At 48.6% G+C, this 15,224-nt stretch overlaps 1 protein-coding gene across 5 annotated transcripts; it reads left to right on the forward strand.

Annotated features, from left to right (window-relative positions):
• The first annotated feature begins 6,807 nt into the window (after positions 1-6,807).
• Positions 6,808-11,830, forward strand: TMEM134 (transmembrane protein 134). Of its 5 annotated transcripts, none has more exons than XR_014066192.1 (8): positions 6,808-7,047; positions 7,982-8,046; positions 8,478-8,567; positions 8,724-8,800; positions 10,281-10,838; positions 11,009-11,053; positions 11,260-11,313; positions 11,426-11,830. XR_014066192.1 is itself a non-coding variant. In XM_081531922.1 (8 exons), the coding sequence occupies exons 1-8, from the start codon at positions 6,874-6,876 to the stop codon at positions 11,506-11,508; spliced, it is 624 nt and encodes a 207-aa protein (XP_081388048.1). In that variant the 5' UTR covers positions 6,808-6,873; the 3' UTR covers positions 11,509-11,830. The 5 variants fall into 5 exon arrangements, 4 of the variants coding, with proteins under 4 accessions (XP_081388048.1, XP_081388049.1, XP_081388051.1 ...); XM_081531922.1 differs by having other exon boundaries at positions 10,803-10,838; XM_081531923.1 differs by lacking the exon at positions 10,281-10,838.
• Positions 11,831-15,224: the final 3,394 nt, after the last annotated feature.

Genomic DNA, 15,224 nt, shown 5'->3' on the forward strand with positions numbered 1-15,224 from the left:
TCTACACCAATTTTACTAATAAATATAGATATGAAGGATTTCCCAGTTGGCCCAGGGGTAAAGAATCCACCTGCCAATTCAGGAGACACAAGAGAGTCAGGTTTGATCCCTGGGTCGGGAAGATCCCCAGGAGTAGGAAATCACAACCCACTCCAGTATTCTTGCCTGGGAAATCCCATGGACAAAGGAGTCTGGAGGGCTACAGTCCTCGGGGTGGCAAAGAGTCCGACACGACTGTGCATGCATGCACACATACATAGATATGAAAAATCCTAAATGAATCCACTAGTATATGTAAAGTTGAATCTACTAGTATATATAAAAATGCCTCAGTATGCTAAATGAGTGCCATTCACAAAAAGACAAATATTATTAATACATTATTCCATTTATATGAGGTTACCTAGTCAGATTCATGGATACAAAGTTACATGGTAGTTGAGTGGGGGGAGGGAAGGAAATGAGGAGTTGTTTAATGGGTATGGTTTAGTTTTGCAAGATGAAAAGATTCTGGAGATGGGTTATACAACAATGTGAACATAGTTTTTTGTTGTTGTGTTTTTGCTCTTTTGCCACATGGCTTTCAGGATCTCAGTTCTCCAAACTGGGTTTGAATCCAGGCCATGGCAACAAAAACCTGGAATCCTAACCACTAGGCCACTAGGGAATTCCTGTGAATATATTCAATAGCACTGCAACACTACTACAAGCACTACTACAATATACATCAAGGCTGTATATTGTCACCCTGCTTATTTAACTTATATGCAGAGTACATCATGCGAAATGCCCGGCTGGATGAAGCTCAAGCTGGAATCAGGATTGCCAGCAGAAATATCAACAACCTCAGATACGCAGATGACACCACCCTAATGGCAGAAAGTGAAGAGGAACTAAAGAGCCTCTTGATGAAGGTGAAAGAAGAGAGTGAAAAAGCTGACTTATATTCAACATTCAAAAAACGAAGATCAGGGCATCCGGTCCGATCACTTCATGGCAAACAGATGGGGAAACAATGGAAACAGTGGCAGATTTTACTTTCTTGGGCTCCAAAATCACTGTGGATGGTGACTGCAGCCATGAAATTTAAAAGACACTTGCTCCTTGGAAGAAAAGCTATGACAAACCTTGACAGCATATTAAAAAGCAGAGACATCATTTTGCCGACAAAGGTCCTTATAGTCAAAGTTATGGTCTTTCCAGTAGTCATGTATGGATGTGAGAATTGGACCATAAAGAAGGCTGAGCACTGAAGAATTGATGCTTTCCAACTGTGGTGCTGGAGAAGACTCTTGAGAGTCCCTTGGACTGCAAGGAGATCAAACTAGTTAATCCTAAAGGAAATCAACCTTGAATATTCATTAGAAGGACTGATGCTGAAGCTGAAGCCCCAATACTTTGGCCACCTGATGTGAAGAGCCGACTCACAGGAAAAAGCCCTGATGCTGGGAAAGATTGAGAGCAGGAGGAGAAGGGGGTGACAGAGGATGAGATGGTTGGATGGCATCACTGACTCAATGGACATGGGTTTGAGATATTGAAGGAAGCTCCTGGAGATATTGAAGGAAGGGGAAGCCTGGCGTGCTGCAGTCCATGGGGTCACAAAGAGTCGGACATGACTTAGCAACTGAACAACAACAAAGCATTACTGAACTTTGCACTTAATGTTTAAGATAATAAATTTCATGTGTATTACCCACAATTAAAATTTTTAAATGCTTTCTCAATACATTTGAATCAGTTCTAATGAGGTGGATGAAACTGGAGCCTATTATACAGAGTGAAGTAAGCCAGAAAGAAAAACACCAATACGGTATACTAACGCATATATATGGAATTTAGAAAGATGGTAATGATAATCCTATATGCAAGACAGCATAAGAGACACAGATGTATAGAACAGTCTTTTGGTCTTTGTGGGAGAAGGCAAGGGTGGGATGAATAGGGAGAATGGCATTGAAACATGTATATTATCATGTGAGAAACAAATTGCCAGTCCAGGTTCTATACATGAGACAGGGTGCTCGGGGCTGGTGCACTGGGATGACCCAGAGGGATGGGATGGGGAGGGAGGTGGGAGGTGGGTTCAGGATGGGGAACACATGTACACCCGTGGCGGATCCATGTCAATGTATGGCAAAACCACTACAATATTGTAAAGTAATTAGCCTCCAATTAAAATAAATAAATTAAAAAAAATTAAAATTAAAAAATAAAATGCTTTCTCAAAAGAAAAAAAAAGGGGGACTTCCCAGCGGTTCAGTGGTTAAGAATCTGCCTTGCAATGCAGGAGAAGTGGGTTCAATCCCTGGCTGGGCAACTAAGATCCCACATGCCACGCCCTTCGGCCAAAACAAACAAAAAACTCCATCATTATAATTCATCAGATCAGTGAATTAAAGGAGAAAACTCATATAATTATTTCAAAATATGCAGAAAAAGTAAATGAAATTTGCTTTGATGACTATGATAAAAACTCATAAGGGAAAAGAGGAACTTTATCAGAATGACACAAGCCATATGCAGTTAAGTGTGATGGATAAATACTCACATTCCCTTCAAGATCAGGAACTAAGTAAGGAATGCTCCCTATCAATGATGTTGTTTAGCCAAGTATTGGAAGTCCTGGCCAAAGCAATAAACCAAGAAAAAGAAATGAGTGATTATATCCACGTAGAAAATTCAACAGAATCTACAGACAACTTTAATAAATTAGAGTCAGCAATGTTACAAAATTAATAACACTCTTAACATTATCAATAACCCACCAAAAAATGTAGTAGAAAATAAACAGCAATTAAAAATCAGAAGGTATTTAGGAAATAACACAGCCCAGAGCTTTTTGGAGAAAAAAAATTTAAGAGCATAAAAGAAAATATGAATAACTGAAGTGGGATACCTTGTTAATGACAAGAACAGCTTAACATTTAAAGCTGTGATTTCTTCTGAAATTAATCTAAAAATTAAGTGAAATCCCAGTGATAATGGGGAGGATATTTATAGAAGATTTTTGTAATATTTTTGTAGAAGAATAAAAGTCTGTGAAAAGCTAGATCAAATTTGAAAAAGATGACCAAAGCAGGGGACTTTCCCTGCCATATTAAACCGCAGGGCAAACCATAGTAATAGAAAGCACATGGTACTGGCTGAGAATTAATCAAGCAAACCAAAGGAACCAAAATTAGACCTTAACATAGATATGTATGTTAGCAACAACATACATGATGTCTGATAAAAATGGCACCACAAAAAAAACAAACAAACAAAAAAAAATGGCACCACAGTTCAGAAGGAGAAAGAACTGATTGTTTGGTAGATACTGCTGAGGAAACAAACTCACTCTACATTGAAATAAATCTGGATGTCTTCTTGCACCCTGTTCAAAGGTAGAAACTATAGGGTTAAGGATCTCATGAATTGTTTTAATCCTTAACACTGATCAAGTATTGACATGTGCCAGACACTGTGTTATGCTGCTGATTATGTACTAATGTAATCTTAAATTAATGTCCTGAGAAGGAAACACACTGTTATTGGCTCTATCTGACAAAGGAGGAACTGAGGCACAGAGAGGTCATGTAACTTGCTCAAAGCAAGGTCATGACCAGGGTACAGTGGGTCATGTAAGATCTAATCCCATTTTTATTCAAAATTTTGATATTTTGTTCATCGTGGATTTTTACCTTCAATTTGATTTTTTAAAAATAATGCATTAAGGACTTCCCTCATGGTCCAGTGGTTAAGAATCTGCCCTCCAATGCAGGGGACAGGTTTGATCCCTGGTCAGGGAGCTAAGATCCTACATGCACTTAAACCTGAGCTTCACAACTCCTGGCCCCTGGAGCTCTGGAGCCCACACAATGAAAAGATTTCACATCCCACAATGAAGACCCTGTGTGCACAACTGAGACATGACACAGTTGAACAAACAAACAAATATTAAAAAATAATGTATTAAAATATTGTTGATCTTGCTTACTGAGTTTTTTGGTGTCACCTTAAAGTTTTCACCCAAGATGAGTGCCTCACTCCCCTCCACCTTGCCCTGGCCCTCCGAGATCCCAAAGCTAGCTCAGAGAAGGCTGGAATTCCAGTGTGACAAACCTGATGGATTTGACTATACAAAAATGAGGATGGTTCTTTAAGGGCAACTTAGACAAAGTAAGGAGACAAAGACAAACAGGGAGGAGATATATGCAACAAAAACCAGCAAGGGATTAATAATTAGATATGTGCAGACATGCAATGCTGCAGGAAAAAGGCTAGAAACACAACAGAAAAAAAAATGATCTAAGGGTCGGAACAGACAATTCGCGGAAGAGGAACCACCGTGAACTGACATGTGCATGAAGAGCTGTTCAAATTCTCCCGTTGTCAGAGACACCAGATGAAAAAGAGACCCAACTTTAGATTCATCAGCCATTGGACTTTCCTAGTGGTCCAGTGGTTAAGAATCCATGCTTCCATTGCAGGGGGCACAGGTTCAATCCCTGGTCAGGGTGCAAAGATCCCACGTGCCTCTGGGTGCAGCTCCCTCAAAAAATCTAGATTAATTGGCCATTACAAAGTTGGAATACTGTGGGCCTAGAGAAAACTGGAACCTGTATGGTGGGAGTGAAAATTTGTACAGCTACTCAAGAGACCATCCATGATACTTTGTGAAGTCTATGGCGCATGTACCCTACAGCCTGGGAGTCCTACTTCAAGAGGGGTTTTTCCACTCTTCAAGGGGACAGTGTGAAGATGTTCACAACAGCGACTTATGTGATGGGGGCATTGAGGCCAAGCTAAGTGTATATCACTTAGGGCTGTGGTGGATAATAAAAGTGCTGGATGCTCAACACAGTATGCCGAATGTAGTTAGTAGAAGCAAAAATGAGGTGCGGGTGGAAAACATTAGCGTTGAGTGTAAAAATGTAAACAACAGAATGAGTATTATACACGATACCATGTTTGTAAATTGCAAACACACCCACGTAATGAGCCAATGCCACATGGAGTAGTGGGCCAGACAGGATTCAAAGCAGCGGACTGAGCACACTGAGGTGGGGTCCCACGGAAGGCAGGAGGAAAAACAGGAGTGAAGGAAGGAAAATAAATGAACATAACTCAAGAGGGGCCTTGTTTATAGTTATGATGTGTCACACACTGCAGGATTGGCTCAGCTCTGTACACGGAGTCACAAAGTGAAAGAGGGTGGGTGGGTGGAGGAGCGTGAGCATCCCTAGACTGCGTTCAAATCCCAGTCCTACTACTCGCAAGCATTTGGGAACTGTGAATGAAGCACTCTTTCATGTCGTCCACAAATATTTATTGAGGATCTGCTTAGTGCCAAACACTGTTCTGGGCACAGTGGACACAGTGTTGAATAAGACAGTGTAAAACAACATAATTTCAGGTAAGTGCTGTGTGATATGAAACTGACTTTAGATTGCATAGTCGGGCATGGCTTCTCTGAGAGGTGACATTGGAGCAGGGACACAGATGATGAAAAAATCCCCCCCACCCCCCCCACCCCCGTGAAAGAGCAAGGTTAAGTGCTTTCCTGGCATAGAAAAAAGCACTTGCAAAGGCCCTGAGATGGAAAGAGCTTGGCCTGTGTGGCTGAATGAGGTGAAAGAGGGGCAGAGGAGGACTTGATGAGATTGGGAGAAATAGGCAGCAACCGTTCAGAGCTCTGTGTGGGCTTTAGTCAAGAGTTCAGGTATTATTCTAATCACAGTGGAAAACCAAGGGATGGTTTTATGTACAGGAGTGATTTGGCAGCATATTTAAAAAACAAAAAGACTATTTAAGACTAACACAGAGAGAAAAGGACCAGACATGTTTTAAAAGACCACTTTGCCTGCTGAGTGGAAGCCAGTGCAAGCCACATAAGCTCTCTTTTTCCACATCTGCACCTAGACAACATATTAAAAAGCAGAGACATTACCTTGCCAACAAAGGTCAGTCTAGTCAAAGCTATGGTTTTTCCAGTAGTCATGTATGGATGTGAGAGTTGGACTATAAAGAAAGCTGAGCGCTGAAGAATTGATGCTTTTGAACTGTGGTGTTGGAGAAGACTCTTGAGAGTCCCTTGGACTGCAAGGAGATCCAACCAGTCCATCCTAAAGGTAATCAGTCCTGAATATTCATTGGAAGGACTGATGCTGAAGTTGAAACTCCAGTACTTTCACCACATGATGCGGAGAACTGACTCATTGGAAAAGACCCTGATGTTGGGAAAGATTGAAGGCAGGAGGAGAAGGGGACGACAGAGGATGAGATGGTTGGATGGCATCACCGACGCGATAGACATGAGTTTGAGTAAGCTCCGGGAGTTGGTGATGGACGGGGAGGCCTGGCGTGCTGCAGTCCATGGGGTCGCAAAGAGGCGGACACGACTGAGCATCTGGACTGAGCTGAACTGCACAGTGGCGACAATCCGTCTCCGCGCAGGGCCGTGGTGAGTAAGGGTGGGGAAACAGTCCTCAGGAGTCTCCTTGGCACTCAAGGAACGGGCTGGGATGCAGACGGCTCTATCTCGGGCCTGGAAGGCTGGCGCGTGGCAGCCAAGACCCTCGTATACACCCAGGGATTGCCTCCGAGCGCGGCACCCGCTGTCGCTGGCCAAGGCGGCCGCTGGGCGGCGCGGTGAGCCCAGCTCGTTCCGGACGAGCGAGGACCCGGTCCATCGGTCTGCTCGGCGCTCGGCAGCCCTGGCCTGCTGAAGGCGGGCGGGGGGGCGGGGCCGTTATGTAAGGGCGGGGCCTCGGCCAGGGCGCCGGACCGTCGAGCAACCTAGACGACGGCACGGGGGCGGGGCCTGCGCGCGGGGGCGGGGCCTGCGGGCGCAGATGGCGACCGCGCAGCGCGCCTGAGCGGGCTGGGGCCATGAGCGCCTCCCGGCCCCAGTTCAGCATCGACGACGCCTTCGAGCTGTCCCTGGAGGACGCGGGCCCTGGGCTCGAGCCCAGCGGGGTCGCCCGCTTCGGGCCGCTGCACTTCGAGCGCCGGGCCCGGTTCGAGGTGGCCGACGAGGACAAGCAGTCCCGGCTGCGCTACCAGGTGACCGCCCGGCCCACCTTACCCCACTTCGCCTGGGTCTGGGCGGACCTCAGGCCGGACCCTGGAGAACCCTAACTCGAGAATCTGACTAGAGGTCTCAGCCGGAGCGGGAGACCGCCCCCGGGAGGTAGCCACTGATCCAAATCCCTGCTCAGACCCTCTCAGCGCCGATTTCAGTCCCCAGCCACTACTGGAGAGCCCACACCTAGGAGCTCGCCCCCACCCCAGCTGGAGACCCAACCTTAGGTCCCCATCCATCCCCATCCAGTATCCATCCTGGGTATGGACCCTCCCTCTCCTTACCCCACAGGGATGGGGAACTCTTCTGTACTTGGACCAAACTTTGTCCATACTCAGAAGCAGCCCCGAGAACCCCAGGCCAGATAAGCCAACGGGAACCAGCACCCCTTTTTCTGTTCTGGAAGTCCCCACCCCATCCTTTCCTCCAGAGCTGGAGGCCCAGACTCACATGATGAGTGAGTCCTTGCCCGTGCCATGGCTCCCACTAAACTGGAAATCCCCCTTTTCCCAGAGGACCTCCACCATCTCTAGACTCTTTGTCTGGGGAACCTGAACTAAATTCCTGTGCCCCAAACCTGGAAATGATTGGCCTGCCTTTCCCTGGCCTCCCAAATCCAGGGTCTCCATACTGGGCCCCTGAAATACCATCCTGACACCTCCACTCTGACTCCCAAAGCTTGGGAGATCTCCTGGCCCCCCTGCTGGCTCCTCCCTGCCAAAGCCCCCAGCTTGTACTCTTACCTGGGTTTCAGTTTAGTGAATCACCAAACCCGTTCTGCGGGGAGGGTGGAGGGAGCAGCTGTCAAGCTGCCAGGCAAACAGCTGTGTGGGCTCCCTTTCTTCCTCTCCACCAGAGGGGAGTGAGGAAGGGCCTGAGCCCAGTAACCCCTCTGAGCCCTGTGTTCTGGAATAGAACCTGGAGAACGATGAGGATGGAGCCCAGGCCTCTCCGGAGCCGGATGGGGGAGTCAGCACCAGGTCAGGGCCAGGTGGGGACCCACCCCATACTCCTAGCCCCATGCTTCTGGCTCCCGTCCCCAGGCCCCTGCTCAGTCGCCCACCTCACCTCACTCAGCTCTCTCACATCCTGTCCTAAAGAGACCCCTACATGGGATCCCTGTCCTGCACCCTATCCTAGTGCCAACCTCACCCGACCACCTCACCAGGCTCTTTATCCTGCAGAAACCCCCGGCCTGGTCTGGCCCGTCTTCTCACAGGTGACTTGTCCTGCAGAAACCCCCAGCCATTGAATTCCTCTTCACCCCGGTCCCCTCTCAGCGTCCCCTCTCCTGCAGGAACACCTGGCCCCAGTCTCCGCCCCATCCCCCACAATGTCATCATGATTCCTATCCCAAAGGGTCCCTTTTCTCACCTCCCCTGTCCCCTCACCGGGCCCACTCTTCCTGCAGGGATTCTGGCCGAACGTCCATCCGCAGCTCCCAGTGGTCCTTTAGCAGCATCAGCAGCAGCACTCAGCGCTCCTACAATGCCTGCTGCAGGTGAGACTCTGACCTGATGCCACCACCTGTGGCCCTGCCCCCACACAGGCAGTCCCAGCTACTCCCCTGCGGTCCTCTGGTGGGGGAGGGTGCCCACGGGAGGAGGTGGGCCTCTGGTCACCATGTCCACACTCTTCCTACTCTGCTGCCATCCAGCTGGACTCAACACCCTTTGATCCAGAAGAACCACCGGGTAGTGCTGGCCTCATTCCTGCTTCTCCTGCTGGGGTTGGGTGAGTGCCCCCAGGGGCCCCCTGCATACCCTGCCTACCCCCATGAGGGCTTCACCCTCCTTTTGCTCAAGTTCTGCAGCCCCCGTGAACCACCCAGCACCCTGAGGAGGCAGCTGGCTGGCATGACCCCACCGCCATTTTATAGACGAGGAAGCTGAGCCCTTGGGAGGGGCAGATGCAGCCCCCTGGTTACACAGCCAAGAAATCACACATAGTTGAAAATGGAAACTGGCTCCATGCTCCAAACTTTCCTTTTTTTTTTTTTTTAGTCTGTTTAATCCATTAGGGAAGAGAAAGTAACAGCAACTATTTATTCTGTGTCTACTTTGAACCAGGTGCAGGGCAGGCTTCCTTACCGAGGTCACACAGCAAGTGAGAGGTAGGGCCACGACCCAGAACCTAAATGTAGGGGCAGGTGAGCAAGGATATGCCCTGCCCAGTGGCCAGGACTGCAGAATACCCTGCCAGCCTGATCCACAGGGTACCTGTCAGTTCCCTTCCTCTGGACTCTGAGAGCTGACAGGGACCTCTCCCCCACACCCATTACTCAGATGGGGAAACTGAGGCCTAGAGCAGGCAGAAACCAGAGCCAGATGTTTTCTGACTCCTTTTCTCCTCATTCTGTGGGGCTGAGGAATCAGGGTCCCCTGAAAAAATCTAGGGTTGGGATCAAGAGGAGCCCATAATGTGGGCCCAAGTGTGGCAGCCACTCTCCGTCCTCCAGGAAGGTCAGAGCCCCCTAGCAGGAAAGCTGGGCAGCATCCTTGCCTCAGCTCTGGGTGTGTGTGCAGGGGAGGGAGCCGCCACCTTCCCAACACGTGCGAGTCACACTGGCTACCTGCCTTATCTCATTTTATCCTCCTCACCCAACAGGGCAAACAATATTACTATCCCAGTTCAAAAACAAGGACACAGGTGAAAGGTCACAGCTGGGAGGTAGATGAGCTGGGATTTAAACCCACATGAGTGACATTGCCAGGCTGTGGGCTACCACAACCCATAAATTAGAAAGAGGAATTAGAAAAAGATGCCTCCTCTGAGTGGGCAGAGCCCACAGCCATGAGCCAGGATACCGAGAGTGAGTTTCAGCCGCCATCCCATCCTTTTTGAGGTGTTCTGTGCAGGACACAAACCTTCAAGCCTCTGTGCTGTACCCCCCCAATCTTCAGGGCTGCAGAGCCCAGCTCCCCATCTCCGTGCCCATCCCATCCTGTAACTGGGGACCCTGGACTCTCTCAGCATCTGAAAAATGGATCCAGCCATCACCTCCTCAGCTTCCTCAGTGCTCACTGTCATTAACCAAAGTCCACATCCTTCTCCAGGGCCTACAGGCCCTGCCAAACTCCTGAAACCTGGACTCTGCCTCTCCAGTCTCCCCAAAAGCTGGAAGTTCCTAGAAAGCCCCAGGTTCCCTCCAGACTCTGGGCTTTTGCCAGGCTGTTCCCCCATCTGGAACACTGCTCTCCTTTTCTGCCTGTAGGATGCCCAGAACAAAGCCTCTGGAGTCAGATTACCTCCACCTTCCCAATGCAGAGGGGGACAAGTTACTCTGCCCCTCCCCCCAAACTCTGTGCCTCAGTTTCCTCTTCTTCACAATGGAGATGATAATACCTGTCTCATTCAATCAAGGTGACAATTAAATAAGGCACTGCATGTAACACACTTAGCCCAGTGCCTGGTAGCACCTGGTAAAAAGTGACTAAATGGTGACTGCTACTGCTACTGCTGCTGCTACCCCTGCTCAGCTTAGATGCCACTGCCTCCAAGAAGCCCTCTCTGATTCCCCAGGCTCCTGAGCTGCCTGATCACTGTGGTTGTAGCTTGGAGGTTCTTGTTGGTTGCTCCACTCTGGAAGGGCCTGAAGGCAGAGACCTCATCTGCCGTTCCCCGTGGGATTCCCAATACCAGGCACTCAGCAGTTAAACTCCATAAGTGTTTGCTGACTGACTAACGGAGCCACACCAAGGAGCAGACAAAAATCTCTCCTTTCACGATTTCCCAGAGCCTGCCAGGTGTCCTGCTCTGAAAACACAGTTTGGTGAGCTTCCCCTGGAGGTTCTCTACCCAGGGGGCCTTCAGCTTAGGTGGGGGACACCATTCCTCAGACCTAAGCCATGTAGGGGGTTGCGGGTGGAGGTCCCCACCCTGCCACCAGCTTCTGCCTCCTGCGGCGCCTGCCCTCACCCTCGCGGCTCCATTTGTGTGCAGTGCTGATCCTGACCGGCGTGGGACTGGAGGTGGCCCCCTCGCCAGGTGAGCGGCCCCTCCGACCCCCGCAGGCAGCGCTCACTCCCCTTTCGTGCCCAGGGGTCCTCGGCAAGCCCTTCCACCTCCTCCAGCGGTCAGCACCCTCCCGGCAGGAAACGGCCCCTTTGACCTCGGAGAGGAAGGCTTGCCCAGGCACTGAACCAGCCCGGGAGCCTCCCTGCCCTGACCCGACCCCTCCTCCCCTCCCGCAGGTGTCTCCAGCGCCATCTTCTTCGTGCCGGGCTTCCTGTTGCTGGTCCCAGGAGGTGCGAGTGGGCGCCCGGCTGGGACGGGATGTGGGCGGGGCGGGGGCGGGCCCTGGGCAGGATGGGGCCGTGCCGTGGGCGGGGCCCGGCACTGACAGGCCCCGCCCTGCAGTCTACCACGTGATCTTCATCTACTGCGCCGTCAAGGGTCACCGGGGCTTCCAGTTCTTCTACCTGCCTTACTTCGAGAAGTGAGCAACCTGCGGCAGATGACGGGATCCAGCGTCGGCGCCAAGAGGCCCCCTTGCGTGCGGCCTCCTCGCATCCCTAGAGGGGCACTCCCGGGGTCCGCGCCCGGCTTCGATTCCCTCATCTCAACGGAAAAGCCCCTCCGGGACCCTCAAGCCCCCTCGTCCTCTCGAGAGTTTGCTCAGGAAGTCTGGAGCATGTGGGCCTCGGGCCACTACCTGAGCCTGGGAAAGTCGTCTCTTCCCTCTCTGTGCCTTAACTTATTCTCGGGCCCTGGGGTTGCTGGGTTGGTGATGTTTTGTGCTAATAAAATCGGTGCTTAATTCCAGCCCACAGTTGGCTTTTTACTTGCCACCGGCCCACCAGGCTGGCCACAGCCTCCTCCCAGAAAGGCCAAGAAAAGGACTGACCATGGGGCTGAAGGGCTCTGGGACTGTTCCTCCCTATGGTATACATGCAGCCCTGACGCTCCAAGACTTGCCCAAGGTCACACAGCTCATTAGCCAGCAGAGCTGGGCCTGGGTTCTTCTGCCCTGCAAGCCTGGAGAAGGCTCTCCCCACCCTTAGCTGAGTTGGTCCTGCTGGGTCTCCACTCAGAGGGGCAGCACTGGTGCCTGCCCTGCCCCCCATGACCCTGGCGAGGGGCAATCTGATGACACAGGCCTGGGTCCTGGAGGCTGGTAACCTGGTTCCAGCCTGGCCCTGGGGCCCTGGGCTGCCGTGGCCAGCTCTGAATGTGGGCCACCAGGAGGCAGCTGCCCAGCCTCCTCCACCCACTGCTCTACTTCCCAGGCCCAGAGGTTGGGAAAAGCAGGGGCAAAGGACATAGGAAGCAGGGCCTGTATGACAGAAAGCCTCAATGATTAAGACTCTTAGAATCACAGAACATTGGAAACAGACTGTGGCAGAATTTTGGAAGGACCAAGCATCTCCAGATCTCAATAACCAGGAAACAGAATCTTTCAGCACCCTGAAATCTGAGATCATAATAGCTGCCATTTATCAAACTCTTATAAAGCACCAGGTTGTGTGCTAAGCACTTAACACAGGTTATTTCTGGTCATCCTCCAAGAAAACCGAGGCCCAGAGAGACTGGGTCAGCCAAGGGCAGAGTTAGGAACATAACCCAGGGCTTCTGTGACTTGAGCGGGAGAGGTGTCAGCAAGCCGGTATGGTCCCCAGCTAACCAACTGGCCGAATGAGTGGGCCAAGGTGACCCTGTTCATATTCTTATGTGTTCACAGTCTTCCAACCCCAGTAAAACATGAGTGCCATTGAGATGGTATTTGGTCTGACGTGGCCTCTACTGTTTCTGCAGCAGCCAGGACAGTACCTTTAGATTTCTGTGATTTTGTTGAATGAACACCAAGGCCCCTGATCTGGCCAACCCAGACTTCCCACTCTCAGCCACCAATTAAGGCACTTTGAAGGGCACCAGTTAGATGCAGGAACTCCTAAATGAGTGATTCTCAAGTTAGCTGGAGGTAAAGGACCAGTTTTCATTTTTAATGCATTATGGACCAATGCTTTAGTAAGATAAAAAACTAGAGTGAAATTTTAAAAAGATACAGAATATAAGCCCACAGTTTGTATTACCAGACTAATCAGACAGAAAATTACATTTCAATAGATAGAACAAACATGGAAAAAAAAGAAAAATTATAAAAACCATTCATTGAAAGTGGGCAAATTAGCAATTAACATAGAGTTGTTGCTATGCTCATTTTTTGTCCCTTTACAGTCTTAAGTGATTTCTGTTAGAAGTTTTTCTCTAACCAGAAGTGGTGATTCTCCATATTGTAAGACTATCTCAGAGATTTCCCTGGTGGTCCACTGATTAAGAACCCACCTTCTAGTGCAGGGGATGCTGATTCGATCAGGGAACTAAGACCCCATATGCTGCGGGGCAACTATGCTGGTGCGCCCCAACTAGAGGGAAGGCCATGCCATGCAGGAAAGATCCTCCGTGCCACACCTAAGACCCGACACAGCCAAAAATAAAAATTTTTTAAAAGACTATTTCAGGGATCTGCAAGCTATACCTCACAGGCCCGATATAGCCCCCAGCTAAGAATGGTTTTCACATTTTAGTAATGGTTGGGAAAAAAGCCAATAGATAATAAGCTTTTGTGACACAAAGAAGTTTATGAAATTCAAATTTTGGTGTCAGTAAGTTGCATTCAATTAATTATTATTTGTCAAATTCCCTACACAGCCACACTTGTATATTGACTTTGGCTGCTCAGCCATACAAACTACTATAAAGAGCAACAGAAATCATATGGTCCGCAAAGCCTAAACTCTACTATCTGGCCCTTCACGGAAAAAGGATGCCAACCCTTGGTTCATATGAACGTGTTGACAGAACACTGAATCACAAGGTTTAAAGTTTTAATGTAACTAATGTGCTTGAGTTTTGCTAGTTAGTTTGTGTAATCCAAGTTGGATTGAGAGCAACACCATCCTCAGGAAATAATGAATCTCCAAACTCTAAATATGATTTCTTTTTAGTTGGAAAGTGCATTAATAGTTGCATGCAGCTTAAGAACATTAGATTTCCTTAGCAAATTGTGATTCCATTTACCCCTGATGCTTTTTCCCCCATAGCCCACTTTGTAGTCACACTAGCTTTCTTTTGGTTAATTCTCTCCTAGTCAATCTTTTTTCCAAGCTGTCAGTTTCAGCCTTTCAGTTGTCATTATGCTTTGAATGTGTCTCTTATATGCGCACTCAGCTGTGGGGAAGAGCCTGGGTATCTGCCTTCTGAGATCTGCTCTCTGCCCTTGTAGTACAAGAACCTCTGGTTTCTAGCTGGCCACAAGGTCCCCCAAAATAAAGACTGCATTTCCCAGCATCCTTTGCAGCCAGGTGTCCCAGGTGCAGAGCCCTGGGGGTACAAGTGGTTCAGGCTGATTGTTCCCTTTCTTCTTTGTTTCTGCTCCCATTCTGGCAGGTGGGAAACCAACAAATGTGGCTACACCCTCAGAATGGCAGAGCAGCCAGCAGAAGAAGCCTAAGTCCCTGAAGACCATACAGCTGGATTTCAACTAGGACTCTTTCTGTGAGGGAAATAAAAGTTCATCCAGTTTAAGGCATTGTTGTTTTAGGTCTCCATCACTTACAGGGACCCCAATCTAAATCTGATATTTTCTTCTGGGACTGAAACTCCAACTTTTAACCAAAAAAAAAACTTAACCTGCTTATACTTATTGTAATTTTTTAAAGGATTATTTCTACCTTCTGTTTTAATGTTTTCTGTAGATTTTTCTTTGCTTTTTTTTTCTCTTTCCAAGACTTCTACTAGCTTAGTCAAGAATTCTTCACTTTCTCTGTTTTCCTCCTCCATCGATTTAACTGTTGAGAATGGAACATTCTACCTTTATTTCTATTAGTGGTTACCCTTACATGATTAACAAAATCTCAGTAAATCTTCCTACTCTAGGAAAAACAAGAAAAAGTTTTCAGCATATCTATTCTTTCCCATCTTCCATTTTATTTTTGTCTATTTTTTAGTCCCTTGTTGTTTTAAAATCCCCCAAATTATTTTTTTTATAGTTAATGCTTCTTTAGAGCTACCAGTACATTTACTGGTTTCTTTTCTGACTATTATTTAGTACACACCCTGCCTTGAATTTTCTTCTTACTGAAGCCATCCCTTCAACAAGAGTTTGTGGGTGAGAAACCCTTTCTGCCTTGTGTTGTTGAAAAAAGTTTATATTTCA

Source organism: Giraffa tippelskirchi, chromosome 10, assembly GCF_054371585.1.
Source record: "Giraffa tippelskirchi isolate mGirTip1 chromosome 10, T2T-mGirTip1v1.2.pri, whole genome shotgun sequence".
NCBI classification, from domain to species: Eukaryota; Metazoa; Chordata; class Mammalia; order Artiodactyla; family Giraffidae; genus Giraffa; species Giraffa tippelskirchi.